Raw genomic sequence first — 25,851 nt, 5'->3', positions numbered from 1 at the left:
AAAAGTACACATGGACTACAATGTACAGGGTCAGACAAAGGGAGTCCATAATAAAATTTAGTCAGATACTTACATACAAACACACACACACCCACACACACACACACACACACACACACACACACACACACACACACACACACACACACACATCTATTACAATGAGGTCTATATAATATTTAAATTCATTTTATTTCTAAAGTTGTTTTTAAGTGCCTCTAAAAATCTATATGAAAATGTCAGACTTTACAACCTTAACAGAGCTTCCCTTTCACATTATAAACTCTCTCTCTCTCTCTTTAAACTCTCTTAAATGTCAGATAATTTGAAAGCTTAATCCAACCCTGCAAAGGAGTAGGCAAAACAACAAATCTCCAGTGGACAACACTGTATTATCTAGCTGCCAATTGTGCGAGATCAATATATATTTCATCATGCAAACTCCCAACTCTCTTGCCTAGTAGTGCCTAACAAACAAACTCTAGGATTTAGCGATATAATAAAACAGCTTTTCAAAGTGAGGTTAGAGAGTTGTAACACCAAACAAGACAAAGAAAGATAATATTTCTGCTGTAGTTGTGTAAATATAAATTCCTTTAGCATATGATATTCTAAGCTATACATCACTGTTTCAAAAAAAGAACAATTTCCATTTGCAATGCTGTTTAAAATCAATCAGTCAGTGGTCAGTTTCATTGATTCTTTAAATCCAAAATTGGAAAGTACATCCAAAAACATAATTCTTCTCCACAGATTATCACAGTCTTTGTTCAATCTTTAATTTTTACTTATTGTGCAGCTGGAAAATATCAATTGCAATTAGAAAGATTTAAGCCTCTATCCATGATCACTTGCAAAGAATAAAAAAGAGATGCATATTTATGAAGACCAGATAAACGATGCTGTCAGAGTACAGTTGTGCACAGTTTTATACAGTACAAGATGTAAGCTTTAGTGTTATTTTTCTGTCACCTTACCTGGCTGCTGAATAAGGCCTGGGCTGCAGTTTCGGCAAATGCTCTGAAAAGCAAGCACAACTGTCAATCATTTTGCTGTCTTGCTAAGATTTGGTTACACAGACACCTATGACGGAGAAGAGACAAAATATGTGAAAGTCATCTCAGTCCACGGAGACATCCTACCTACCAATCTATCCTCGGTAACCCCCACCCAGGTTGCAGTCTTGTTTCTAGGACACACTTCTATATTTATGAAATTACCAACTCAGGGTTATGGAATCCCAAGTGTCCAGATGTGGAGCCAGTAGGAAACAGATTGCTTATGCAGACCTTATTTCAATGCCAGCCATGAAGGTGCCCTCTTTTGGGTAATATGTCGTGCGAATTGTATGCATGAGGAGGTGTCAGTGAAATCAGCAAAACTTACAAGAGTTTGCGATAAGTTTCCACCCTGTAGCAACAGGATTCACCATTCTGCAGCACCACTTATTAGACGTGGGCAAAGAGAGTGATTGAGAGTTGCACGACGTGCTTGCTTTGTACTCCCTTACATTTTATTTGTATCTCAGTGATAAATGAAGCGGGAAAAGTAAAGCTGCGCCATATGTACCAGCTGAGGCCTTACAATAACACATTTTTCTGCTAAATTGCTCAGAAAGACAAACAGCTGGACTAAATCTGCTCTCTCCTCTGTTTCTGGATCTCTCCGACATCTAATCAGCTCAGGGTGTTAGAGAGACAGCTCCGCACTTTGACGTCCATTTCATCTCTTTGTGTTGAGATTTTTTTTTCTACAGAAAAAAAAATGGTGATGCAAGAAACACTTAAAAGCAAGTTTGAAAAAAAAGATTTTTTTAAGACAAGCAGGCTTTGCTGAAACAGCAGTCTGCTACTAAAATCTAATCCCTTAGCTACCAGAACAGAAAAAAACTGTGACAGAAACCAACACATCAGTTTTAGAGAATAAAGAACAATGGGCTAACAGCAAATACACTAATAGAGTTAGTACATTAAAATAATAAAATATGAATGAATTGGGATTATTATGTTATTTATAAATGATCTGAGTAAAGATAGTAAGTAAAGATGTTTCACATTCAGCTGAGATGTGATAATTTACCATTTCTTTTATGGAAACTGCAAAATACATCAGTGTGGAAGAAGAAAGGCTGATTCTGTCAACATGCAATAAATTTCACGAAGATGCTTTTATTATATTTTTGATAAACGGCTGTGTTTTCTAGTCCTCTGTGGGACATGTTCAGCAAGACACGGAAATATAAGCTAACTTTAAAGTCTGGGTTTTTCTTCGAGTAAGGAATCCAAATGTTTCGACCTAGAGGCTCAAAATGTATTAATGACATACAAGGTGAGGAAGATTACATAGCTGGCCTTGCTCTGTTATAATTAATATGCTTGTACTGCAACTCACAGTGAAACATTTCTAAATAAATCTTCAGAAATACTTAAGGCTAAGCTGCAACAGAATGGATTTTAAAAAAAAAACTTTCAAAGTTTCCCAAATAAGGGAAGAGCGTGACCGTCTAAAGTGTAAAATCTTTTTGGACAAAACATCACATTCAATGTATCTGGTGATCCTTTCCACCAGTGAAAACACACACCTCTCCATCAGGAGGTGTATCATGTACGTTAACAGTATCCTCTGCAGATGCACAGTGCTCGAGTTGCTGCCTTTCTATCACTGAGTGACAGCACATGTCTCAAGCAGAGGACAATCAATCCATCATCTCACATCACTGCACCATGATGATACTGCTGGTAGATACAAAGGATATATCACTTTTAAAACCTTTTGAGCGCAAAGCTTTTTCTTGTTGCAGTCACTGGCTTGAGGACACATCTTAAAATATGTATTTCAAAAGAAGGTCTCTGTTCCAAAAAATACACTGCCAGGATCCCCACTATTTTTTCAGAAATGATCATTTCAAGGGTACCATCGATCATACTGCACAACAATATAATCTATTCCATCTCCAAAGTCTCTCTGTGCTGCAATTTATATGCAGAGGTACCATTTTAGTGGGGGAAAAAAATGAGATAGCAATGTGGTTGAGCATAAAAGTATATACTTCTTAAGATTTATGGATAGTTTCTTTGGCTGCACTTGAAATTAGGGAGGTTGTTAGCATTAAAGCATTAAGAGGAATTCTCCTTGGGAAGGTTTTTACAGTTTTTAATACCCTACAAATGCTAATTTCAAGTTACTTCTGAGAAAAAGACCTGCTAGCTCATGGTTTTCCAAAACCATTTAAACATTTTCCATGGCATTTTATGATAGCTTCAATGAATAAAGTGGGAATATATGTGATAGGCAGTGTGTTCTCTGTGACCAGGCAAATTCATTTTAAATTTCATACGTTTCCAGAGTGAACGAGCCTCTTGGGATAAAGACACAGTCCTTTACTTTACTTTACTTTGATTCACTTTGTTCCACAAGTCACAATCAAGCTAAAAAAAAAGAATAAAACTGCACCCTGGTACAATTTCGTCGGAGCCCTGCAGTAAAGTAAATTGAAAAAGATGCTCATGGACAGCATTCAGTTCCCCAGTGCGATGACCCTTAAGTTTTTATCTGACACTCTATATGAAACAATGGACCATATAACAAGAGAGCTGACTCCGAGAAGCAGGTATCTTTCTCAATTTATACCCAGCATTTACTGAAATACCCGGCTTGCTCTTGGCCAAAGACATCTGGGTCCAGACACCTCTCTCCTCATTATTTACAGTTAATGTATAACAGCCTAAACTCCAGTCAGCAAACACCTCCCCTTCAGTCAGGGTAATGAACCAAAAATAGTGCAAAAACGCAGCAATGCACTTTAACAGTGACACAGAGAGCCAGAGTTGACCATTAACCTATGATCCAGACTGACCCTGCATATTTGTGTCCTTGCTAAGCTCACCAGAAAAAGAAAAAATAGGAAAATAAACACAACAGCTGTTGCCCTGAAGGGCCTCCAACACCACATTTTTCACGAGGGCACGATTGTCCCGATTGCCAATTTCTGCATCACTTCACCACTGAAAAAGATGCTGTGGTTGGCAAGTAGGCCTAAAATAACTGACATTGGGGTAGGCCAAGAGCTGTGACACAGCTGTTTTAAAGGACAGCTCAACTCGTATGTAAAACTGAAGCCAACTAATTTCACTGTCTGGTAAGTTTCAGTCAAAGCTTATTAGATCTGTACTGAATGACCAGCCAACTATCTTAATGAGCTGAGAGAAAATGTTAGTTTTCCACCAACAGTTGGCTCCAAGGGTCAAAGAAAAGAGAAGCGTAGATGGCAGACAGCAGCAAAAAATGATCAATATTATTAGCAGGGAGGAGATAATGAATAAACCTGGAAAATATATCCAGACTTGAAGCTTCAATAGTGTCATTATATTTACAGATACTGTGATGAAAAAAACCCCTATTGAAGCTGTGTGGACTCAAAAACGAGATAAGGAAATGAGTGTTGACCCTTTGGGGAGCCTTCTGATGCACACTGTCTGACCACTCGGTATAATTAAGCGCTCTGACAAAATCAGCCTGGAAAGCCTGCTTTACTGAGGTTGCAGTGACCCCTACTGGAGGAAAATTATTCAGACGGACAAACAAACCCAAATGACAAATACAGACGCCAGACTTGACATAACCTGAGGTCTTTTGACAAGTGAAATAAACAACTCTAAAGCAAATTATTCCACTGATATTATGTGCAGGTGCAGTGAAAATCTCACTCTAATGTCAATCACTGAACTCCCCCATTGGCTGCAGGGAGCACGAAAACTTGCATTTAATTATACATGCATCTATTGTAATGGTAAATTTCAAGAGACAAAATTTAAAAAAAAAAAAAAAAAAAAAAAAACACCTTTAAAAATCACTGGATCAATGCCAAGCATAATATGTAGCTATCTGCTATGGCACAGGGAGATGAAGTCAACAACAAATATGAAAATAAATGTGACTTTGATCAGATTTTGCACATCGGAGCTGCTTTCACATCACCTGTTATGCAATATATCTAGCAAAGATCATGCTAACGCTGATTTTTCTGTGATTTTATGAGAAATTATGGCCTTATGGCTGCCTGAGAGAGCAAGTCAACAGCAGTGAGTCTGACCTATGAGGAGGCTGAGTGGAGGTGAGCAGGATGGGAAGGCTGTGAGAAGCTCCAAAATGCTGAGGCTCGGGTCTCTCACATAAAGGTTGTAGTCTGCGGCACCTTGTTTACTGCAGAGCTCCTGCAGTCTCCTCCTCTGCACACTGTCCCCCGTATGCTCCACCAGCGCTCGCAGAAATGCCTGACAGAGACACACAAATCGAATGTATTGTCACTTGCAGCTGTTCTGCAACTCCATCAGCAACAATGGTCATGACTTTTACAGGATTTCAGATTTCCATTAAGAGCTAGCCTTATGAGAGACTGAGCGGGTATAAAAGAGCCAGCTTCATTTTCTGACACTGCAGTAGGACAAATCTCAATGCCAAATTGCACACGGGTCATATAAAAAGTAACTCTTTGTAGGTTTTCTTCAGCAAATGAAAACTCTGGAGGTAGACCTTGATACCAGGTCAGTTATATAATACTGCTGTTTTTACATGCACAAAGCAGTTTCTGCCATCAGAACAGTGTCATTTGGTTTTTAAATACTTTTAGAGCTACTGAGAAATTAGCGGAGGCAAACGGGCAATCTTTTAATCCTCAAACTAATTCATCAAAAGCAATTATTACAATCTGTTAATATGTTGCATTAGCAGAAGCCGTGCTGCGTTTTAATTGGCATTTCATTAATGACTGCTTGTTATTCTTTTTTGCAGGAAGTGATTTAATGAGAAGATTAAAAGGGATAGTGAAGAAATATTAAAAAGCTGCTGCTTAACTTTTGGAGTTGTTTGGCTTTATCCTGCAACCGTGAATCAATCCGATACAGTAATCAGAACTTCTAAATATTTGTCATGCCCACGTGTTGTGTATAATCGTACTGATTCACTAGAGTTTGTGTGTGAATGTGTGCAGAGATTAGCTATACATTCACATAACCTGCACAGGAAGAATTATTACCGCCATACAGACCATCCTGTGCAAGAAGCACTTCACTGGTATTTGAATATTGTCAAAAAAGACGGTGTCTGTGTCTGTCACAGTCTCTGGATAGAGTGAATAATATATTCTAACATGGGTCTCAGTAGAAATGGTGCGTCTGGATATGCAAGTGTATCTACCTGTATTTGATGCTGTTGCACATCCTATTGGGATTTGTACTTGCTAAGATGTAGAGGTGATTATGTTTCACTATTCTGAGAACAGTGCAGTTTAAAAATGATGGGCATTGTAATTACTTTAGTGAAACCATTTAACCGCTTGGATTGCACAGATAGGTGTTGTAAAATAAAATTCTTATCGCCTTGTAAGTTTGCAGACAACAGTTTGGCCTGGAACAATCAATTTCTGTGCAGGAATTTAATAAAGAAATCCGTGCACAAGTCGTTTCCAGGGACCTTCCAGGGAACTGAACTGATGGTGGCTGTTAAAATTTAAATGGTCTATATCTTTCTGACACATCATCAATTTGATCTTGTCTCATTGAAAAGCTTCTCTAATATAATTTCGGGCAAAAATCCTGTATAATTGTTTCTCTAGTGTCTCTTGATAAATCATATTGACTGTGCAATAGCTTAATGAGTATTATTTCAGTGTTAGACATTTTTGTTTCAATAAAATTTTTAAAAATCTTACTGTCCAGTATGCTATTATCATATAATAGATATAAATGTGATTTAATTTAGAGATGTAAACAATATTGTTTTGGATGCTGAACAACACTTAAAATGATCTTTATATTAGAGATGTTGGGCTGTTACCATTTATGGTCTTCCTTTGGTCATTCAGCATGCAGTTTACAACTAACAGTAAACTACTGATGCAGCTCATGCCAGATGGATATTAATGGTTTTCAACTTTCTCTGCCTATATATTTTTTTTATTCAATAATAAATTAACCCTTCAGAACAAAAAAAATCAAGATGCTGTTAAAAAAAGATCTCTTCAGATACAGAAGCAGGACAAGGAGTATTATAAGACATCCATTGTTAACATAGTATTTAAAGGAATGTAATATTATTTAGAGAATTGAGTGCAGGCGATATTCTCAGCTAAACCTTAGGCACCGCCAAAGCTCAGGCCTGCTGCCGTTTGACATTTTCAGGCACCAACTGCAATCCAACACCATCACAGAGGACCAAGCGATTTTAATCATGACTTCCGCCTTGGATCCAGACATAGTAAGTCCATTCTTTCCATCCGTTTATTCAACCAAACTCTGAAATCCTGCAAATCTTGTGGGTCCAGACTCAGTGCTGGCATCAACCATTTGAGCACCAGTAAGCTTGTTCAGCAAAAAATAAAAAATATTAATATAATTGTACTTGTACATGAAAAAAAAAACACACTTTCCCCCGAGCTTTGACACAACAAATAAAAGCAGAGTGCACTAGCTGGAGGAAAAAACAAAATGACACATCCCTCTTATTATGCTGACACGCAAAAACAACAAAGCAGCATGTCGCATTAAAAAGGAGCCTGTCTTATGAAGTTTACAAAGTAAGTAGCTGCAGAGCAATGTTTGGACATACTGTACCTTCTTGGGAATACCTCTGATCTCTAGACACCATGTGAGCAGGAACAGCAGAGAAATGTTCTGCGAGATGTAAGATGGCACCTGAGCACCTTTAACAGAGAAGGAAACCGTATTACAGGATGATATCAACAGGGCGGAGATGAGTTTCATGAACACAAGGATCTTTGTGAAAAAAGGAAAACATGTATGTGGAATGTGTCGTGATTGTTGAGATATTGTCTTTTTTTTTTTTTTTTTTTTAAAGAGATTATTTTACATCTGCAGTGTTACCTTTTTTCTTAGTGTCCTTTCTGAGAGAAATGTTGACAAGATGGTTTCTTTGGTCTTGGAGGCCCAGTCTGCTGAGCATGTTGTCCACCTCTGCAGCTCTGTTTGGGCAGAACACATCAAAAGAATCCCCTGGCTGATAGGTCATCATCGGGTAAGCCTGAGAATGAAAATGAAACACATTGAAATTAAACTGTCAACTTAATCTACACTGTTTTTAAAAGAACATTACTTTATCATGCTTACAGATATGTCCAGTTCTAGGAGAATGGCTGTTTTGACAGAATCTCCTCTGGTCAGCTGGACTGCCTTGGATACGGGCACCTCATGAAGAGTCTCTTTGTTCAATGGTCCAACAATCTGAAAGAAAACAAATATTAGTGGGTAAAACATGACAAAAACACTGGCTTTATCAGCAGCAGCATTCATCACCTGTTCTATAGTGTCGGCCTCCTGAAGAGAGACATCCAAGTAGGGAGGAGGCAGAGCAGGAACATTAAGCGAGGACTCAGAAAGCGGTGGCAAGGAGCACGTCAGTGAAGCTGCCAGTACAACATGGGGAACTCCAACATCCCCGGCCTGTGTTTTTGGTGCTGATGTAGGAATGCTGGCAGTGCCATGACACTGAGATGCCAATCCAATGCTCCCCGCAGGAGAAGCTGGCCTGAGATCAGAAACAACAGAAGCTACAGATGAAGCAGCACATGCAAATTTGGAGTCCGTCTCCACAGCTGCTCCGACTGACTCGCAGTTCTGGTGGTCAGTGATTCTCAAGAGGCTGATCTGGACATCTGGTGTGGATGAATCGGGAGTTTCTTCAGCTGAATCCTCTGTATTTGCTTTTAAGTGAGCAGTCCTATCAGAAGCCATTTTGGATAAGGCTCCTCTGATGGCGTTCCACAGTCCTTCAAGCCAAGGGTCCACAACCACCTCCAAGCTGGAGAAAACAAAGTTCACAAGATGATTAATTATAGCAATGTAAATGAGATAATGCAGGTCAAATGCCATATGTTGAAAGTTCGATGCCTATGTGCTTCTTTTCTTTGCAGAACTTACCCTACACCATCATCTGCATATCCAGTCGCATAGAATTGTTTGGCTCCAAGATCCTGTAGACGACGCTCAATTGTCTTCCCACAGTTGCAGAAATTTGCATAATTTGTGTCTCCTAAAGCTGGAGCAGACAGTGGAAAACAGATGACAATTCTCCAGCAACTGTTCAGAAAGTAAACAATGTGCACTGCTCTGCATTGTAATGATTTTAACAAATGTTTTGCAAATTAAGCTCCCATACTGACAGATGAACTACAGAAAGAGCTATCGCAGACCCTCATAAAAGAAATTACCTAACAGTGCATAGCAAAGGTGTTTATAGTGGTCAGTGGAGAGGGCCTTCCTCTTGATGCGCTTTACAAATTGTAGAGCATTGTCTGGCGGTTCCCCATCTCCAGTGGTAGACACAATAAACACCACTGGGTCATTCTCCTTCTCCAGATTGTACTGGAACCAGTTATATGATTAATTAGTGACTAGTGCTTCCAAAGTCCATATCAAAACATGTAGCATTTACATCCACACACTCAGGCAACATCATATTTATTAAAATGTTACTGCTGTAAGCAATGCATTAGAAGAGGGACTCAAATGTTTGTTCAAACTAAAGTTATCGAAATGTACCTTTGTAGTTTCATTCAAGCAGCTGAGATCTGCAACCAGTCCATGCTGCTCAGCCTCCTCAGCTATTCCTTCTGCTATGGATTGGGCTTGGCCCTTCTGAGACCCATAAAGGACTACAAACCGAGGCTTCACTTCAACAGGCATGCTAAAAAAAATACAGAAAAAAAAGGTGATGTATGTGGATATTCCTAAAAAGACTTTTAGGACTTTTCATAATAGGGAAAGCTAAAGTGTTACTAAAAACATTAACATTGGTTTGTGAGAAAAATATATTCGAGTGTACAACCATTTAGACCATGTGAACCATGTGTTCATATATGTTTAGTATGCAAGTAGAAATAAATAGTCATATAGGCTACATAGAATGACGGCAAATAATCTAAAGGTTGAAAGTCACAATTTGTCCAAGACAACCTTGATAGCATTGCTTTATAAGCCTGTCTGTGTGTAATTAAGTTTGTTAGAAGATATTCTGCAGGCCACAATGTTCAAGACAGCAGATATGCCTAAAACAAAGACTGCATGGGTTTTGAATATTAAAAAAAACCTACTGAGCTGATCACACATGATGCGGCGACAGTTATACTTAGTTATAAACGCATCATTACTCATACACTGCTTTAGAGTCAAGCCGCCTAGTTAACAAACGTGCTAACTCATGTTGCTACAGTTTACATTGGATAATTAAGGAAGCATTTGCTGTCACCTTCCCACTGTACAGTAATGTAATAATTTAGGTCTATCACACGCATTTTCACATGTAGACCTGTACGTTTAATCCCCAACTCACAAGAAACGTTAAGAAACATTGCAATGTATCTGACAGGTTCTAAGAGACATCTGCAAGACTCACCACCATGTAAACAAAGTCAACGTATCTGCTGCTACTAAGGTGACAGACATTACAAATTATTCAGCTAGTCAGTCGTCGAGCTGTGTTTTCAGAGATATTTCAGCTTACCCACAAGCTTCAAGCTTTGATAAGTAACAGACAGATTCCCACAGAAAAACCTTCGCAGCATTATGAAGCACAGCAGCCCTGAACGCCACCATGGACCCGGACGTTGCGTCAGATCTCACGTTAGCAGCATTTACCATAACAGTCCATGTGGACATGAGCAAGTTTTTTTCTCTTCACAAATCTAAGATAAAACCAGTCACTTCGCTGAGATAGCGAAGTTTTAGCTAAAAGGTAGTAATAGTCTTGCACCTAACTGAACTGACACGGCGCAGACAAGCCCTGCTGCTAACTTCCAATCTCCGTTTACACATATTCTATAACTACGAAAGTAGAATTTAAAATAAATAATAGCACACATGCATGCTTTGCAAAGTTTTTGGAGGACTTACCTTTACGAAACTACTGTGAAATTTCACTCAGCTCAGCTCTTCCCAAGGAATTTTAGAGAAACTGGAAATCACGCGAGAGCAAGACAATGACTGAGATTGAACGGGATCGGACGGAACCACGTTAACAAAAAAATTTTTTTTTTTAATCATATCCTTAAAATATTCTCTATTTAAGGCATGACGTACTGTTTAAAAGTCATTTCAAAACACTGAGCTCAGTTACCAGTTGTCATTCTCGATAAAAGAGTGTAGAACTGTGTATTAGAAAGCATACTTACAGCACTTGGTTCCGCCCTCCCCGCCCGTGGAGCCTTCCAGAAGTCGCCGGCAGACCCGTGCGGCTTGAAGCTCAGCAACACTCCAGATAGACATCATTTAAACTCATTATTTTATCTGTTGAACGCTTGCTGCGTGTCCTAGTCCCTCAGTCAACATGTCCACTTTGGGGACACTAGCTTTTGATGAGTATGGGAGGCCTTTCATCATCATTAAAGACCAGGACAAGAAGACACGGTTAACGGGCATTGACGCATTGAAGGTACAATGGGCTAGCTAGCAGAGCTCTACCGAGGCACGTTGATTAGCAGTTTGCTAATTTGATGTTAGTTGCATGAGCTGGGCACGTTTAGCTGACATGATGGGTATTAATAGACAGAGCTATGGTTTTCCAGCCCTTAGTCAACGGGCAACCTTAACTATTTGTGCAGTAGCGTCATGATACCATCAGCTAAAGGATTAGCTAGTCATGCTAACACTAAGGCCCATGTGCTTCTGTAATGCGCTCAGCCGGTGGGTGTTGCTACACAGGGCTGTGCCCAAAATGGTCACTGGTGATGCGCATCAGTTCCATATTCAAGTTAAATATGTTTCCCGCAATCAGCTTCTATCAAGTAGGAAGAAAGATAAAGAGTTAGATCTCAGTTGACATGGGGATGTTTGTGTTTTGCAGTCTCATATCATGGCAGCCAAGGCAGTCGCTTCAACGCTTAAAACATCTTTGGGACCAAATGGTGAGCATTAACCACTACAGCACTGTCATATCTGACTTCCTGTTGTTAAATATTTAGGTATTCGTTTGAGTTTGATGTGGATTCTTTCTGGAGTAATTTGTATTAGACCACTTTATTTACATTTGGAATTCACCCATATAGATACATACTGTGGGAGCAGCTTACTTGAGCATTTGTATACTGAACCATTTTTTTCTGTTTTTGCATTCAGGTTTGGATAAGATGATGGTGGACAGGGATGGTGAGGTAACTGTCACCAACGATGGAGCCACTATTCTGAGCATGATGGATGTGGATCACCAGATTGCCAAGCTGATGGTGGAGCTATCCAAGTCCCAGGATGATGAGATTGGTGATGGAACCACTGGAGTTGTTGGTATGGAAAGAACTTCAGTGGGTTGTTAATAAATGCTATAAATGTGGATTTCTACAATTTTTCAGATGTGTTCTGATGGCCCCAGTGTAGTTATCTCATTTATATAAATGGATATATTTTTCAGTATTGGGTTTGTCCTGCTGATTGTCAGAACATTGTGTAGCCTTATATGGGTGTTACACTCGTATAGATACAGTGATATTTGTGCCAAAACTTAAACTGAAAATTGTTTATACTACAATATATATCAAAATAAACAAGGTTACTGAATAAATTGTAATGCTTAATAGTTAAAATTAATTTTATTCATCTATTTATCTTCAGTTACTACTAAATTAATTACAATGGCACAATAACGTAAAAATTAAAGTCTCTTTGTGCATTTCTGTTATTGCTATCTCATTATATTGTTGCAGTGAAGATGTTTGCATCCTGGTAAATAGACTTAAACATACTCCAGCTATATCAAACAAAACCTAATGAATACTCTACATTAAATCTAAATGTCATACAAATCATCACTGGAATTGTTGCTGCTTTAATCAAGACCACGTCTCATTTTCAAACATATTCTAGTTACAATTGATCAGTGTTTTGTTTTTTTTCTGCTTCAGTGCTGGCTGGGGCTCTGCTTGAGCAGGCTGAGCAGCTGCTGGACCGCGGAATCCACCCCATCAGGATCTCCGATGGTTATGACCAAGCCGCACGTATTGCCATCGAGCAGCTGGACAAAATTGCAGAAACCTTCCCCTGCGATCCCAACAACACAGAACCCCTCATTCAGACAGCCATGACAACACTGGGCTCCAAAGTGTAAGTCTTCTGGACCAAATGCTGTTCGGGTGTTTTTACTATGTAACTGTAATACAATTAACAGGAATTACTGTGAATTAGTTTGATTTCAACATTTTCATGTGCTTTTTTGACTTAGCTTGTGCTTTAGAAAAGCTTTTAAGTAAGTTAAAAACTTAATTTTCTTTCAGTATCAACCGGTGCCACAGACAGATGGCAGAGATTGCAGTGAATGCCATCCTCACTGTGGCCGACATGGAGAGGAAGGATGTGGACTTTGAGCTCATCAAGATGGAGGGCAAGGTGGGGGGAAAGCTGGAGGACACACAGCTCATCAAGGGAGTCATAGTTGACAAGGAGTTCAGCCACCCTCAGATGCCCAAGGTATGATCAAAGGGAAATTCTCACAGGATGTCATTGGCTGTCTTAGACCTACTGTACTTCTTTGATCACATGGATCCCAATAGTTGACAGTTCATAAGAGGAAATTTAAAAAATGTGTGTCTGACCACTGATTCAGTAACAGTAGTCTTTGTATGAGAGAATTTAATTATTAATTCTGTTTTAAAGGTAGTTATTTATTGTGAACCTGATTATTACTGGTTAGTGCTGTATTGTAAGTTAGGCAAATGAAAGTTAGACAAGTTGGTGCTTTAGTTGTAGCTCATATGCTGCTAAGGACACTTTAACATGCTGTTTCGTGCTACAGTAGGCTACTGTAAGTTTGGAGGGATAACAGTGCAATAATTGGGATAACAAACTTCCTTTGTTCCCATTCAGGTTCTGAAAGATGCTAAGATTGCTATCCTCACCTGCCCGTTTGAGCCACCTAAGCCCAAAACCAAGCATAAGTTGGACGTGACCTCAGTGGAGGACTACAAAGCTCTCCAGAAATATGAAAAAGAGAAGTTTGAGGAGATGATCCAACAGGTGAGCACCCCCCAGAATCTATTAGTGAATAAGATTTTATATCATTTAACTCTTGTCTGATAATCATAAATACAATCGCTACAAAAAACGAATGAACATTTTCTTGCATATATTTTTATTTTAGGTCAAAAGCAATGGTGCTAACTTGGCAATCTGCCAGTGGGGCTTTGATGATGAGGCCAACCACCTTCTGTTGCAAAATGAGCTCCCTGCTGTACGCTGGGTTGGAGGGCCAGAGATTGAGGTGAGAAATGTTTTTCATGTGATCTTAATGTGAAGTTACTCTAGAGCAAAATATTTTCACATCCCTAACTGCTTTAATTATCTATGTAATCATGTATTCAGTTTATTGCCTCGTGGTGCTCATGAGCAGACCATGTAAAGTAGAACTGTAGTATTTAATTATCCAACCCATTTGTGGTTTCTCTGCAGTTGATAGCAATTGCCACAGGAGGTCGCATTGTGCCTAGGTTCTGTGAGCTGACACCAGAGAAGCTTGGCACAGCTGGTGTGGTGAAGGAGATCTCCTTCGGCACTACCAAGGATCACATGTTGGTTATCCAGGAGTGCAAAAACACCAGGGCTGTGACCATCTTCATCCGTGGAGGCAACAAAATGGTGAGTACAAAAGTAACTTAAACCCTCTATTTCTACATTTGTCTTGATCTATGCCTATTTGACTCATTCTTTATATTGTCCTTGATAGATCATTGAAGAGGCCAAGCGTGCTCTCCATGATGCTCTGTGTGTAATTCGCAATTTGGTCAGAGACAACCGTGTTGTGTACGGTGGTGGAGCTTCAGAGATTTCCTGTGCCCTGGCTGTCAACCAGGCTGCAGATAAGGTAAGACATACTAACATGTAATTGGGTTAACAGAGACTTTAAACTCCTGCCATTAGAATAATCACAATAATCTTCCTGTTAACTGTTTAAATCTTCTGAACTTTCTTCCTGTTTAGTGCCCATCATTGGAACAGTATGCCATGAGGTCCTTTGCTGATGCTCTCGAGGTGATCCCAATGGCACTGGCTGAGAACAGTGGGCTGAACCCTATCCAGACCATGACAGAAGTCAGAGCCAGACAAGTCAGAGAGACCAACCCCTTCCTTGGTATTGACTGTTTGCACAACAACACCAATGGTAAGGACCTCAATGCACTTGTATGATTCAGTGGTCTGAGATGAACTCAACATGCCTTACACAACAGCACACTGATATTATTTAGTCCGGTGCAGTGCCACAATCTCAGATAACAGTCATGCTGCACTTCAGTATCAAAGTAAAATGATATACTGAGGATTCTTTTTCTTTGTTTGCTCCTGTACAGACATGAAGCAGCAACACGTGATCGAGACCCTGATTGGCAAGAAGCAGCAGATCTTGCTGGCGACTCAGGTAGTCAAGATGATCCTGAAGATAGACGACATCCGAAGCCCAGGAGAGACAGAGGACTGAAGCCCTCCTGAACGCAAGAAAGCTCGGGTGTGCTCTTAAACGCTTACAAATATCTAAGCTGTTTTAGAGGTTTGCAGCACTTCTCTGAGCAACATGTCCAAACCGCACTGCATATTGCTATTTATGATTTGATACAAAAGTTCAACCTGTTGTGGTATCAAAGTCACCATTAAAGCGTTGGTCTGTCAAAATTTCCACAGTCTTGACTTCTGATTTCTTGTGTGCAAAGTTGTTTATTAGATATTATGTGCATCTTAAATGTTTTCACATAGTTATTAGTATTAAAAACTGTTTGCAAGCACAATGCATAAGTGCACTTTTACTACATGCTGTTGTCATTTAATGTTTAGGACGTTAAGATTCACAAGACACAATACTGCATCCATATGTTCTCCACAAGGCAAAAGTGCTAAACATTTTTGGCTTTGTTTAAATTCACTGTATATTAGCACTAAAATCACAATTCCTCAATATCAAAGATGCAATCAACATCCAGACTTGGAGAATAAAATATAAAACATCTAGAAAAGCTCTGGAATGTCATCATCCCAGCAAAAAAAAAAAAAAAAAAATCTGAGCAACAACCACCACCTTTACTAAATAGCACCTATGTTTTTCATTTCCATGTTGATTAATGATTAAAGGCACTGTTTGCTTTCCTGATAATTCATGTGAGCGACTTTGATGTGTCACTTTTCTCATTTACATGTACTTGTTGAGCCAGTTGAGCATGTCCATTCTGGCCTCCTGGATGCTGGGTTTGTCTGCGGGGTTGATGTCCTCTCTCTTGCGATGGACAAACCCGTGAGACTGGCCGGGAAATGTCTTCACCTGGTAGTCAATCTTGCATTTCTTCTTTACGTTTGTTTCGAGGATACTGACCTGAAAAACAAAGTATGTCAACATAAGTAACTGTATGGCAAGAAATATGGCATGTTTATAGTTTCATTACTTGTAAATTGATACTCATAAAGGTTGTGGTGAATGTGAAATAAATACATAAATACAATACTAATAAAATATATTTAAAAAATATGTTAAACACATCCACACTAACCTGTTCTGCAGGGATGAAGTCGTCGTTCCCTCCTAAGATGAACAGTGTAGGGCTCTTCAGGTCATATTTGTCCTCAGTGTCAAATTATTCCTGCACAATATCACATAAAACCCGTCTCAAAGCCAATCTAAAACCAGACTGCATGCTTTGCTGCAGAAAAGTCATACCATAAAGAGACACTCCAGCTTTGACTTGTGGATACTGTAAGGCCAGGTAATGTGTGGCTACCCCTCCCCAGCAAAAGCCCACTGCTCCGATGTGTTTGGCCCTGCACTGCTCCTTCAGGTACCTCAGCACTGCGTCCACCTCTCTAGGAAGGAGATGTTCGTCAGCATCAATCCGGAAATCAGAAATCCAAACAACAATTAAAGATGAGCAACCATGAATTGACTCACTTGTTGATTTCTGTTGGCTTTTTGTCTTTGAGCCACTCCATAAAATTGGCCCAATCATGGGATGGACTCCACGGCTCCTTTCCGACATAGAGGTCTTAGAAAGTCTTCACAAATGCTGCACTTTTGTTTTCTAAGCAGATATAATGACCTCAGTACACTTTTATCGATGAGTCGGTATAGGATTCAACATACATGTATCCATTGGCAGCCAGCATGTCAGCCATATATCTAGTGTTGGGAAGCTGCCATCCAAAGATGTCATGAATGACAATGATAGCCTTGTCAGATGGAGTGGATGGTTTCACTACATAAGCATTAATATGCTCTATCTGGACCTCCTGGCCGAGTCCTCCATACTCCATCCGGTCACCAATGTCACAGGGGCACGGCTTGGCTTCATTGGCCATCTGATGACAGACAGGAACAGACGGACACATAGAAAGTCAGATCGGTGAATTTTATCCATGCCTTCATCCTGTACATAGTTCTGGGAGTCACTTGGCATTTACGCAACACAATGACAAAGCACAAACAGCTCTAATCTTGTAGACCCCGACTGAAGAATTTCAACAAAACATTAGACGTGCATTTAAAATCAGCTTGCACAGATCAAAGACGTACCTTGCTGTTTGCGACCTTCCGCGAAACAAGCTGGCGTTGAAGTGCACAGAAAATTTAAGTCGTTCACTCCAGTGAAAGTCGATGATTGTAAAGCTGAATGTCAAGTAGCAAAGAAAACAATAAAATTCCTGCCTGTACCTTTAAAATAAAAGCAACGTTTTGTATTTAAATCGAGTGAATAAAATTATGATTTAGGTCATGAAAGCATGTGGTTAAAAACAATCGCACAAAAAAATATGCAAAATGTGCATTGTTTGTTTGACTGACTGATACTGACAATAACATAATCAAGCTGAGGGCAATAAAACCTTCTACACTGCTTGAATGTGAAGGATCTAACTTTTAATTTAAAAACATACTTAATACAATGAGAATTTTATTCTAGTTTCAGAATTTGGGGGACCTAAACATTTCATCAAGAGCATTTTTAACTTTAACTCTCCACTTTATCCTAAATACAGCTGCTCTGTATTATGAACAGACTTTGAATTAGATTTTTTTTCTAACATTTCTCTCTATGTGATTTTGAATTGAACTCCTAGAGCTACCATTTTCCGGCACCACTTTATGTTTCTGACTTGATTGATGATAGATAACTTTTGGCACCGTTTACCTAGTTAAACATTGATAGGTAAAAATCCGCATTGTGTTTCGCTATCTTAGTTGTTGTTTTTAGTGCCGCAGTCTCAAAAGGCACCGCTGGGATTCGAACCCAGGATCTCCTGTTTACTAGACAGGCGCTTTAACCAACTAAGCCACGGCGCCACTGTTTCTCAAGGTCTTCAGGACCGTAGCAATTGGTGTGTAGTTAATTTATGGCACCGCGTCATAGTTATTTTGGATACTATATTTTTCCGATAATTACCAACAATGTTCCCTCTAATTTTTCATGAGTCTGAGCAAACACACAAACTCCCTGAGCGTTCCTTGGACCACTGTGAGCAACATCTGACGTGTGCACTGTGGTCACACCAGCATCGCATCCATTCAAGTTACATGGTTTATTAAAAGAATCAAATTACAGCATTTACATTTCTGTTAAAACACTTTGTCAACAGGAGCCAGTTGAAGGCTGCAGGGATTTTAGTGACACTACAATGTATAAGAGTGAAGTTATTGAATATTTGTCTCTCTTTCTGTTGCAGCGGTTTTGCAAATTGCAGACGGACCCTGTTCACTCCATAGACACCAATGTTATTCCTGTAGCTTGAAAGACAGCTACTTTTGATAAAACTGGGCTTGTAGCACATTGTCTGCCTTGCAACAATGGGAAAGAGGCACCGTTTATGTTTTAACAACCTATATCTAATGAGATATTGAAGCTGGAAGTCTGAATCTGTGAATATCTTTCCAACTTTACTGAACTTGGGGCCACTACCACCTAAGGAGTGATATATTTAATTTTGAAAAAAGCATTTAGCCATACTTAAAGCTTTAAGTGCTTTATTAACACAGAACTAAAAATTTTGTATTGTTTTATTATCACAGGTTCTGTCTGAAAAGAGGTGGCATCATTTTAAACAGTGAAATCAAACTAACAAAATGTAATGACCAACCAGTGAGCAATACTGGATTCTGCACAAACATAAACAATTTTTTTAAAAATCTAAATCTTAACACAGTTAATGTATTAACTTATTTATGTGTGTATGCATGTATTTATTGATTTATTTAGTACTGTTAACATATCAGAGTTCTGAATGAATTTTTCTTAAGATAGGCAAAGACCATTTATTGATTACATATAGGCTGTTAAATGTTTATTAAAAACTAAAAAGCATTAAAAAAAATAACTTAGGCATTTATTGAGTCACTAAAATAGTGTAGAGTACAGACCACATCAGCATGATTATAAGCATCCTCTGGTAAATTAACAACCAGATACTGATGTCTCTCACCATATGGACTTCAGGAGATGACTGGGGGATGATAAACTGTGACCTACTGGTTGGGTTCTCTCTGTTCTCATGTTTCTTACATGTTTGTCCCCTGACAGCCGGGTCCTAATGTTTTTTGAGCAACACACCATACTATGACGTTTTTACAATGATGGTTCTACTATGAAGCCAGTTTGACATGTTCAGGTGTTCTTTGTGTGAAAACTCAGAGATTTCAGGTATCAGAAGGTGGTTTTCACCTTTCTTTGTTAACTTTGTGCTTCAACTTTAAATTAAATTTGCTTCACTAACCCAGCCCTCTGGACTTCCAGGAAGCTGTGTTCCTATTGGCTGTCCAGGTGGCTGCTTGGTGTTATCAGGAACACCTGAGCAGCTCAGTGTCTTCCTGCTTTATGTGGCTGCAGCCAAACATTTCTTCTGCTTCTCTTCACCATAGAACCGGGTTTGGCTCCGTTGTGTTTGTTCTTTAGGCGTTGGCTTGCAGCTTCCAGCTTCCAGCAGTAAAATCGTCTTTAATGTGTTTCTTGGTGTGTTTTAGGGCTTTGTATTGGATAGTTGTCTTGGTAAATGTGGTTCTTTAGCTACAGTTAGCACATGGTGCTAATGTGTGCAGTGATTAGTGGATTTGGTACAGTTGAGTTGTGTCTTTATCTTGGCTGTAGTGAGTCTTTAGAAGTTTTTGGTCAGACACATTCTTTATTCTTGTTTGTGAACCAAGGTTGGTTGTCCAGAAGGTAAGAGTTCCTGTCCTGATTCTCTGTTCTCAGAGGTTCTCTGGTAGGTTGCAGGAGACTTTAGCGTTTGGGTTGTGCTAGTTTGGTTTTTGTATGGTTTCATTTGGACGACTATCTTGTGGCTCCTCCATGTGGTTTAGTGAGGTTTTCTGGAACAGTTCTACAAAGCAACCTGCAGCAGAAGAGACTTTGAGAGTTTTTAGGAAGTTCTGGAGACCAGACTTTAGAGCAGCAGAAACATTTGCCAGCAGTTTGAGCAGGAGAAGGTGAGCTTCAGAGTAGAAATGAGACGGAAACCTTCTTGACCGTGTGGTGAGGTCCTGTACCAAGAGTTTGAGCAGGTTGTGAAGAGTCTGTAGTTCTTTGGTCTGAAAGCACAAGAAGAGTCGACTCATTAAAGGAGAAAACATGAGATATTGTTGGTTCTTCTGTCGCTCTGCAGTTTCCTTAGACTGAATATCAAGTTTATATTTTAAATGATTTCCCATGTGAGCTCAAGAAGATTTCAATAAACTCCCTCCATCCCCTGGACACATTTTATTACCATGTTAAATTTTTTTTTTTTTAAATGTTTTTGAGTTTTAATCATAGTTTTAGCATAGTTTTTTTTTCTCTTTGCTTGTTTAGTTTTGTCATCTGTGTAAAAGGTGCTAAACAAATAAAGTTGAATTGATAAACTGAATAAATGACTAACTCATGATTGTGACAACAGAAGTATTTTCATTGTGATTTAAGGGTTTATTTCATTTTTAAGGTTGGGGTTAAAATCTTGACAGAAAAAGAAGATTAAAGAAATAAACTACATAACAAAAAGCAATTAAATCAAAGGGAAAAAATTTAATACAATAAAACTTTTAAAAAGGTTGATTATTAAAAAGTATTTTTTGAATGTTTAATTATTGAAAATATTTTGTCTGTAATTTTTAATATTTGTATTTGAAAAAATTGATTAATTTCATAATTACATGTATTGTATCTTGTTGAATTATCTAATTCAATATTTTGTCTGTTTAATAGAGTTTAATTGTATTTAATGTTTAACTCTATTAAACAGACAAAATATTGAATTAGATAATTCAACGATACAATACATGTAATTATGAAATTAAACAAAATTGAATTTTTTTTCTTTCCCAATATTTAATTTTTCCATTAAATCTTTAAGGTTTTTCTTTTTAAATTTTTACCACCTTTTAATGTTTAATTTTCTTTCAAAGTGCTTCATTGTATTTTCTGTTTAATTCCTATTTGAAGTTTTATTGTCTTTAAGATGTAATTTTCTAATTAAACATTTAATTTTTAATTAAATGTTTTGTCTTTTTAAAGGTTTAATGATCTAATTAAATGTTTTGTATTTTTTTTAAATGTTTAACATTCTTCTTGTTTAATTGTATTTTTTGGATGTTTAATTATCGAAAATATTTTATCTGTAATTTTGAATATTTGTATTTGAAAAATTCTGTTTAATTTCATAGTTACATGTATTGTATCTTGTCGAATTATCTAAATCAATATTTTGTCTGTTTAATAGAGGTAAACATTAAATACAATTAAATTCTATTAAACAGACAAAATATTGATTTAGATAATTCGACAAGATACAATACATGTAACTATGAAATTAAACAGAATTTTTCAAATACAAATATTCAAAATTACAGATAAAATATTTTCGATAATTAAACATCCAAAAAATACAATTAAACAAGAAGAATGTTAAACATTTAAAAAAAATACAAAACATTTAATTAGATCATTAAACCTTTAAAAAGAAAAAACACAGGTGTCCGTATAGCTCAATGCATTAAGCGAGTGACAAATGTGCAGGGGCTGGTCCCCGATGCAGCGGCCTGGGTTCAATTCCTGCTCGTGGCCCTTTGATGCATGTTGTTCCCCAACTTTTTTCCCAAACTTTTTTCCCCTGTTTCCTGTCTCTCTCTCACTGCACCTATGAAAATAAAGCCGAAAAAAGGCCAAAAAAATAACTTAAAAAAAAAAAGACAAAACATTTAATTAAAAAATTCAATGTTTAATTAGAAAATTACATCTTAAAGACAATAAAACTTCAAATAGGAATTAAACAGAAAATACAATGAAGCACTTAAAAAGAAAATTAAACATTAAAAGGTGGTAAAACATTTAAAAAGAAAAACCTTAAAGATTTAATCAAAAAATTAAATATTGGGGAAAAAAGGAAATTTTTCAAACAAGCCGATAAAACATTTGAAAAAACAATTAAACATTAAAAAGACAAAACATTTCGAAATCAAATCAGACATTAGAAAAAAATAAAAGGTGAGAAAAGAGCAAAACTAAACATTTAAAAAGAATCAAACTAAAGACAAAACATTTGAAAAGACACCAGTTAGACTTTAGAAGATCAAATTAAACAGAAGAGACAATAAAACGATCAAAAAGAGCAAAAACAGATGAAGGTCTTCAAGCGTTTTCTAGTCTGAAATGAAAACATCAAGTTGTTTCTTCAAACATTTCCTCTTTCTATGTTCTTGGTTTGATTGTGGACAGATTTAGTAAGAACTCATTTCAGAAAACTGCTTTCCAGATAAAGTCTACTAGTAGTTGAAGGCATTGATCAAACTAATGTTACCTTCTGATCTCCACAAACTTTACTGTTCAGTGAAGAGAATCAAAGTTTGTTCAGGATTTCTAAAAAACCCACAGGTGAAGGTCTGAGAAGAACTCAGATGGATGGTCTAAATGTGAAATCAAGACTCATGGTCACAAGTTTTAAGGCTCCTGTTAACCAGAAAGTTCAAACTAACAGAGAAGTATTGAGAAACTTTTAAAACTTCAGTCCTTGAACTGTCTAAAAGCTCAAACTAACAGAGAACTACTCAGGAACTTTTAAGATTTCACTCCTCAAACTGTCGAAAGGTTCAAACTAACAGAGAACTACTCAGGAACTTAGAAGATATCAGTCCTTGGACTGTCTGAAAGTTAAATCTAACAGAGATCTACTGTGGGACTTAGAAAATTTCAGCCCTCAGACTGTGTGAAAGCTCAGGTCCTGAGGACTCGGGAGGTGTGGAGGCTTTGGAAAGTCTTGGAACTGAGGGTTCAACCCTCCAGCACAAAGGCTGAAGTCCAACCTCCTGAGAAAAACGGTCGAGTCAAGATCCGAGTTAAAAACCCCCCGAAAACGACAAAAAATAGATGATCAATGCACAAAAAAGGGAAGATTTGGTATCTGAGTGAGTAGCTCAGGGGATAAGAAGAGAGACTACTAACTGGAAGGTTGCAGGTTCAAGACCCACCACTGGCCTTTTTCTTTGTTTGTTTTTGTCAGGATTTTGATAAAAATTTAAGAAGAGTCTGGTCTTGAACCAGCAACTCCACAGGCAAACCCTTAACTCACTGAGCTACAGATCAGATAAAAAAAAATAATTTCGTCATCCCTTTGGCATCGTAGTTCCCCAAGTGACCACATGGGTGGAGCTGAGGTGGAGTCTAGGTGGAGTCAGGGCGGAGAGGTGGGTGGCGGCCTCCCCCCTCTGTGGGGCCTCTGTTGACTCGTCCCGCCTGCCGTCTCTGGAGCTGAAGCTGGATTGGAACAGACCAAAGTACAGTCCAATCACGATGCCAGCTGCCTCTCAAAAGGCTCCTTCATCTGGCAGGTGGCGGCACTTCTGAGGGGAAGCTGAGCTGGCCCGGCAGAACTTTGGAGATGTGTTCCAGTGGTTGGTGGATGTGTGGGGAGACAGAGAGGAACCTTTGAATTGTTCAGAAAGGAAAACAGGGAACCCATTGGTAGTTTTAGTTTAGGGTGCTACTGCGGTGTGTTTTTGGGTTTTAAGAGGTGAACAGGAAGAGTTTTTTTTCGTATTGATTATCTTTTACTTTGTTCCTGGTTGGAATGCCCATCAATGTCAACATGAAGTTCACTTTTAGTTCTGTTGATTTATTTTTATTTTACTAACACCCATTTGCTTTTAACCCTCTCACATGTTGTGTTGTTGTAAACTTCCTCTTTCAAATAAATACTCGTCTAACCCTTGGACTGTTTTGGTGTTGCTCCTCACCTACTGACAGCTGTGGACTAAAGGCTATACTGTGACGTTTTTAGAGCGACATGCTATACTATGACGTTTTTAATTGACATATTACTGTGACTTTTTTTTTTTTTTGTTTTTTATTGTTTTTTTTTTTAGCAACATATAAGAATTCGAACAGTTTTAAAAGTTACCATACTTTTACTTGTGCAATGAAATTATTATTCTATGGCATTGTTTAGATGACATATTATACTCTGATGTTTTCTTGAATTACATACTATTTTGACAATATACTGCACTATGACATTTTTTGAACCACATATCATACATGACAATTTTAGGCAACATCCTATAATTTTGCGCTTTTTGAACCACATAATAATCTATGTTTTGTTTTTTTTTTTCTTGCCAACATGCTGTACTATGAACTACAGGCCATACTATGTTATTCTTGAGTATATTCTGAACTCCATCCTATACTATGACGTTATACACAGAGTGCTTTGGTTACATGTTGATTTATAATCTAGATTTTTTTCTGTTTTGTTTTTTGACGGGATTACCACAGACCTGACTGTGAACACCGTCGACACCCACCTCAGGGAGACGCTGCCTAAGATCTCAAGGCTGCTTGGTCGTGGTCTTTCTGGCACGTACTCTTCCAAGATGAGCCGGGAAATTTAACACTGATGGAATGACACCAGGTCTAAGCCGACAAACTTCCAATTCCTCCTCAACCCATAGTCTCTGGGAAAACTACATGGAGTAAGAAAAGTAGACAGAGAAGTAATTAAGTCTGTACACAACATATTAAAAAGAAATCATGCTAATAAATTAAGTACAAAGAACCGAATTCGCCAATATACTGGAGACCAGAGCTATTTAATTTGATAAGTATGACCTTGTTTAGTAACATTTCAATTATTTGAGAGCAGTCCTAAAGAACTGCCTGTAATCCCAATCATCACCTATGAAAAGTCATTTCAAGTTTCCTTGTCTCAATCGTACGACGCAGTGTGTAATTGTATGCAGCACAGTGAGCCGGCATACTTGTTGTTTCCGTTTTCACGCCGTCTACATCAACGGAATGCACTGAAACTTTGCCCCCACTAGCTTAGCCTCCCTGTAGAACGCAGCTCAAAGGGGCTGGGACCCAGCAGTCAATCTTAATATCTAACTCTACTCTGGTCTTGTTAGAAGCATTATGATGTTACATAAAAAGATGCTGGTCATTTCAACATCCAACAGATGTCGCTGTTTAACATGGCATGATAATTGACACTTGCTTTCTAGGAACGCATTGACGTAGAATCGAAGAAATTGACAGTAACTCCTCCCGTGTAAATTGTGATTGTGTTCAGAAGCAAGCACTTGGTATTCATCCAATATATATATATATATATATATATATATATATATGCGTGTGTGTGTGTGTGTGTGTGTGTGTGTGTGTGTGTGTGTGTGTGTGTATGAGTTTACCTCAGAGCTCTATTTAGAAATTATCTACTTGCCCTTCACAGATCAAGTGACGGTTGTTGTGGAAGTTTCCCTGCCGTAAAACTGAAGCCGCCGCCGTAAAGTCAGACTGTTGTGACAGGAGCTAGCAGGACGTTGGCGCATGCGTTAGCGGGTTTAGCTAGCCATTTGTCTCCCAGCTTCAAACTG

At 38.3% G+C, this 25,851-nt stretch overlaps 3 protein-coding genes, 1 long non-coding RNA gene and 1 other non-coding gene across 8 annotated transcripts in view; 1 reads left to right on the top strand and 4 right to left on the bottom strand.

Moving 5' to 3' along the window:
- The window catches only part of mtrr (5-methyltetrahydrofolate-homocysteine methyltransferase reductase), a 30,986-nt gene extending 19,924 nt beyond the window's left edge, over positions 1 to 11,062 (bottom strand). For 3 of the 4 annotated variants that reach the window (XM_055007258.1, XM_023289007.3, XM_055007260.1), the window contains exons 1-10: positions 10,516 to 10,651; positions 9,555 to 9,699; positions 9,224 to 9,377; positions 8,934 to 9,051; positions 8,310 to 8,814; positions 8,124 to 8,237; positions 7,881 to 8,037; positions 7,611 to 7,699; positions 5,093 to 5,273; positions 978 to 1,020 (exon numbers count right to left, since the gene is read on the bottom strand). In XM_055007258.1, the coding sequence (XP_054863233.1) occupies positions 978 to 1,020; positions 5,093 to 5,273; positions 7,611 to 7,699; positions 7,881 to 8,037; positions 8,124 to 8,237; positions 8,310 to 8,814; positions 8,934 to 9,051; positions 9,224 to 9,377; positions 9,555 to 9,699; positions 10,516 to 10,607 (1,598 nt within the window). In that variant the 5' untranslated portion in view covers positions 10,608 to 10,651. Of the gene's footprint in view, positions 1 to 977; positions 1,021 to 5,092; positions 5,274 to 7,610; positions 7,700 to 7,880; positions 8,038 to 8,123; positions 8,238 to 8,309; positions 8,815 to 8,933; positions 9,052 to 9,223; positions 9,378 to 9,554; positions 9,700 to 10,515; positions 10,652 to 10,904 lie in introns of those variants that run through there. The other variant, XM_055007259.1, reaches the window with a different exon arrangement.
- Positions 11,063 to 11,207: 145 nt separating this feature from the next.
- Positions 11,208 to 15,663, top strand: cct5 (chaperonin containing TCP1, subunit 5 (epsilon)). The gene is made up of 11 exons (XM_023289005.3): positions 11,208 to 11,442; positions 11,854 to 11,914; positions 12,126 to 12,290; positions 12,905 to 13,103; positions 13,274 to 13,466; positions 13,863 to 14,012; positions 14,137 to 14,256; positions 14,445 to 14,630; positions 14,719 to 14,856; positions 14,973 to 15,153; positions 15,341 to 15,663. Exons 1-11 carry the CDS (start codon positions 11,338 to 11,340, stop codon positions 15,466 to 15,468), a joined length of 1,626 nt encoding a protein of 541 aa, XP_023144773.1. The 5' UTR covers positions 11,208 to 11,337; the 3' UTR covers positions 15,469 to 15,663.
- Positions 15,664 to 15,784: 121 nt separating this feature from the next.
- On the bottom strand, positions 15,785 to 17,742 carry cmbl (carboxymethylenebutenolidase homolog (Pseudomonas)). Its single transcript, XM_023289017.3, is given in 5 exon segments — positions 15,785 to 16,350; positions 16,526 to 16,835; positions 16,921 to 17,024; positions 17,109 to 17,327; positions 17,542 to 17,742. Coding segments are annotated over 4 exon segments (813 nt in total). The 5' UTR covers positions 17,542 to 17,742; the 3' UTR covers positions 15,785 to 16,170.
- A 490-nt stretch (positions 17,743 to 18,232) lies between these two features.
- trnat-agu (transfer RNA threonine (anticodon AGU)) lies at positions 18,233 to 18,306 on the bottom strand. Its single transcript has one exon. It is a non-coding gene; the product is annotated as a tRNA-Thr (tRNA).
- Positions 18,307 to 21,935: 3,629 nt separating this feature from the next.
- LOC129348018 (uncharacterized) lies at positions 21,936 to 25,792 on the bottom strand. The gene is made up of 3 exons (XR_008600430.1): positions 25,666 to 25,792; positions 24,784 to 24,942; positions 21,936 to 23,903 (listed from the first exon to the last, which is right to left on the bottom strand). It is a non-coding gene; the product is annotated as an uncharacterized LOC129348018 (long non-coding RNA).
- Positions 25,793 to 25,851: the final 59 nt, after the last annotated feature.

Source organism: Amphiprion ocellaris, chromosome 22 (assembly GCF_022539595.1).
Source record: "Amphiprion ocellaris isolate individual 3 ecotype Okinawa chromosome 22, ASM2253959v1, whole genome shotgun sequence".
Taxonomy (NCBI): Eukaryota; Metazoa; Chordata; class Actinopteri; family Pomacentridae; genus Amphiprion; species Amphiprion ocellaris.
This window is presented reverse-complemented; position numbering and strand designations above follow the sequence as displayed.

What these genes read in the sequence shown, in the direction of transcription:
- cct5 (XM_023289005.3), top strand. Translation starts at nt 11,338, where the DNA reads ATGTCCACTTTGGGGACACTAGCTTTTGATGAGTATGGGAGGCCTTTC. An exon ending in TGGAACCACTGGAGTTGTTG is followed by an intron (nt 12,291 to 12,904) that starts GTATGGAAAGAA and finishes TTTCTGCTTCAG; the next exon opens with TGCTGGCTGGGGCTCTGCTT. An exon ending in TCAACCAGGCTGCAGATAAG is followed by an intron (nt 14,857 to 14,972) that starts GTAAGACATACT and finishes CTTCCTGTTTAG; the next exon opens with TGCCCATCATTGGAACAGTA.